Raw genomic sequence first — 3,560 nt, 5'->3', positions numbered from 1 at the left:
CCTTTTTCACTTCATACTGCTTGTCATTTTAGTAAATACTTTTTTGTTTCCTCTGTTCTGTTTATCCCATTTCCTGGGGTGTAGCGGAAAGCAGGGCCCGTGCCTCGGGTGTGCCTCTGGATTTCCAGCTCTGAGGCTGAGCCTGGCACTGTGGACTGGGCTGTCACCGGAGATTCACTGAGTTCTGCCATTTCTCCACTCTGTTGGTGTAGACTGCTGACTCAACGGCAAAGGGGTGTCTCTCTCAATTCACATCCACCCAGAGCTCCACCGGAGGGCAGTGGACAGTCTCTTTGTATGCCATTTACAGCCTCTGAAAAACGACTGGAGTCAGTTCTGACTCCCCAGCAGTGAGTTTGTGCTTCTGTTCTCCATTTGTTGGTGGTGGTTTATTCAGGACTGTCTGGCTCGCCCAAACTATGTGCTTTGAGGTAGAGGAAGGCAGAAATGCACCCCAGTCCCTTGTGAATGTCCTTCAAGTTCACACTGTTTGTTTATGACCTCTCGTGATTATTTAGGACAGCACACCTCGTCGGGTATAAATTAATGATTGCTGAGAAGTTGAAATGACACCCAGGTACGCTCAGCTTCCCAGGACAGGCCATGATTCAGACTTGGTGGGTTTTCTCTCTCTTAGCCTTCTTTCTGTAATCCTTGGGTTTGGGGAGCAAAAGGTGAAACTAGTGTCTGCCCTGGCTGGTACATGACGTCAGCCTAAAAAAACTCCCTGCTTGCTGTTGAGCCTACTCTGAAGGGTGGAGGGTCAGCGTAGGAGAGGAGGACTCTGGGTGGGATGGAGGGACACAGTGACTGTGGCAGTGGGAACAGGTGTCACAGACAATGAGATTTGCTCAAGATAGGGCAGGGTTCAGAGCCATTGTGCATAGGTTGCTGTGAGTCGTAGTTGACTGGACGTTATAAAACAATGACAGGCAGTAAAGCCATGTCAGGAGGCTCTGGCTGAGCTGCCTGGTATTGATAGGGCAGCAGAGTACAGGCCACAGCAAGAGAACAGGAGACTCCTGGGAGTACAGTTTGGAGGGCTAGCCCTGCTGCCTAAGAGGACATGCAGGAGGCTTCTAGTTTGGCAAGGGCTGTTTGCTGTTGTCAGGTGCCATGGCACCCACCGCAGCTCATAGTGACCCCCGGGAACAGCAGATCTGAACCCGGCCACGTCCTGCCCTAGCCTATGATCAAGCCCATTGCGGTAGTCACTGTGTCAGTCCACCTCCTTGAGGTTCTACTCTCCTCGTTTACTGCCCTCTATCTTTAACAATGTAATCTCTCTCTCCAAGGGCTGATTCCTTCTGAAAATACAGCCAGAGTGAATAGGACAAAAGATGGCACCATTCATAGCAGGAGGAAGTGGATTGCAGGGAAAGGGGTATCATTTAGGATAGATGGACAATCAGTAGGAAGACTCTGGCTGGCTTTGGAAATGTGGGTCAGCAGTCCAGGATGAAGTGCTGGGAAATGGTGGGGAGCTGTGGGGTGAGTGAAACACTGGATGGGAATCTAGAGGCCTCTGAAGGCAGAAAAGACTGCTGGGAAGCTGGGAGGAGCAAATTGAGAGGGTGCTAGGAAGAGCAGGGCAGAAGTGCTGGCTTCAGGGGGAGGGGGTTTTGCACCAGAACCTCTAATTCAGTGAGTTCAGAAGCAAATGGGAGGGAGTGGAGAGGAAACCCACAGCCTCGAGCTGTTGTCAAAGTTGGTGATGTGAAGGGGAAGGCAGGGCTGTAGATTGGGTATAGCTGCTTCTTGGGAGATGCTTAGCTGACAGGATTGTGGGTGTGGTACCAGCATTTAGGAGGTAGGCAGTAACCCAGCCCACAGAACCTCCTCTGGCCCAGGCCACGTTTCTATAGCCCTGTAGGCCTGCTGTAGGCCACCTGGCATGTTCCTTCCCCGGAGCTTCTGGATTTAACAGTCCTCTTCTGTGGTGCCCACAGTCCAGGCTTACCACGTAGTGCTTCTGTTGGAGAAGCTAGGAATGTGTGCACAGTGCCTTGGCATGCTGAGGGGAGCTTGGGGACACTGCAGAGGCTGGTGCAGCTTAGCAGCCATAATTGAGGCATCTTCCTGAGGGAGAGGGAGGCCCTGGGGACCGTGAGTACAGACTTCAGGAGAAGCCAGGGTGGACACTGAGAAGAGCCAGCAGTCATTCTCTGCTCCCACGCACACCTGATAAGACTGTGCCTGAGAACCGCACCTGTGCTCAGGTGTGTCGGAGGTTAGTGGCATGGTCCCACATTGCCAAAGCATTGTCATGTGGAGCCAACTAGGGTGGGATTCACACTGGCTTTCAGAGAGAGAGGAGAGGGATGCAGGGGACTTTCTCACCTGGCCAGTGATAGGCTGTCTTCATGTCCCCTCAAAAAGGTATGACCCCCGGCACAACCGCTGGTTCCAGATCCAGTCGCTGCAACAGGAGCATGCTGACCTGTGTGTGTGTGTGGTGGGCAAGTACATCTATGCGGTGGCGGGCCGAGACTATCACAACGACCTGACTACCGTGGAGCGCTATGATCCCACCACCAACTCCTGGACTTACGTGGCCCCACTCAAGAGGGAGGTAAGGAAGCCCCTCCAGAAATACACACCTCCCCCACCCCTGCTTTCCTTTCCTGGAGGGTTGAGAGTACTAATGTCAATGCCAGTCTTAGGCCAGCCAGGGAACAACCCCTGTGAGCAGACAGTATGTCCCTTGCAAAGAGCTTGCAATGAGATGTGACTGGAGGAACCATGGAGGCTCAACCTGGTTACCTACCTGGGAATCACTCTCAACATGTTACCTTGACCCTATTCATTACAGTCTTGGTGTTTTCTTAAGACTTACTTAGACACCTTGATCTCATTAACTACTTAAACTTGTAGTTCAAGAATAACAGAAGCATTCTCTTGCCTCATTCTACTGAGATAAGCTGGGTTGTTTCTGGAATGTTGAACAACAGGAGGGATGTTAATGGAGATGTTTTATCAGCTTAAATCACAGGCCTGCCCACGCTGTACCCTTCGACTTCTTTGATAGAGACATCCTTAAGGCCAGGGCCACAGCCCAGAGACCTTTTGGAAGCCAGACATGTTTTTTGAAGCTTTATTTGGTATGGATGTTTTGTTCTAAATCATTAACATCTTGCAAAATACCTTGATTTATTCTAATTTGAAGATACTTAAAAGGTTCATTGTAGAGAAATGATATTTTATGGAAATAGCTCTTTAGGGTACTCAAACCCTGGCCAACAACTAAACATTGGCTTCCTGGAGAAAGAGAAGGCCTTGCCAGTCCCACACTTCTCTAGGCTCAAGCCTCTGAGAAGTCTTTGCCCACCAGTACCAGTACTACTGAGGAGCATTGTTACTGTTGTTGTTGTTGTTATGTGCCGTCGAGTCGCTTGCGACTCATAGCGACCCTATGTACAACAGCCCTAAACCCTGCTCTATCCTATGCCAGTTGCATTGCCTCTGACACACCCATCCCGATTACCCCAGTCACTGAATCAATCCACCTCATAGAGGGTCTTCCCCTTCTGCGCTGTCCCTCCACCCTCCCAAGCATGATG

At 50.8% G+C, this 3,560-nt stretch overlaps 1 protein-coding gene across 1 annotated transcript in view; it reads left to right on the top strand.

The window, feature by feature from the left end:
* The window catches only part of KLHL22 (kelch-like family member 22), a 49,626-nt gene that overhangs the window by 36,147 nt on the left and 9,919 nt on the right, over window positions 1-3,560 (top strand). Inside the window, exon 4 of the mRNA XM_006902523.1 lies at window positions 2,380-2,572. Within this exon, the coding sequence (XP_006902585.1) occupies window positions 2,380-2,572 (193 nt within the window). The remainder of the gene's footprint in view (window positions 1-2,379; window positions 2,573-3,560) is intronic.

The sequence above is a fragment of the Elephantulus edwardii genome, unplaced genomic scaffold (genome assembly GCF_000299155.1).
Source record: "Elephantulus edwardii isolate Elephantulus edwardi_28Jun2011 unplaced genomic scaffold, EleEdw1.0 scaffold00424, whole genome shotgun sequence".
Lineage (NCBI taxonomy): Eukaryota > Metazoa > Chordata > Mammalia > Macroscelidea > Macroscelididae > Elephantulus > Elephantulus edwardii.
The sequence above is the reverse complement of the archived record's forward strand: the minus strand, read 5'-3'. Positions and strand labels throughout refer to the sequence as shown.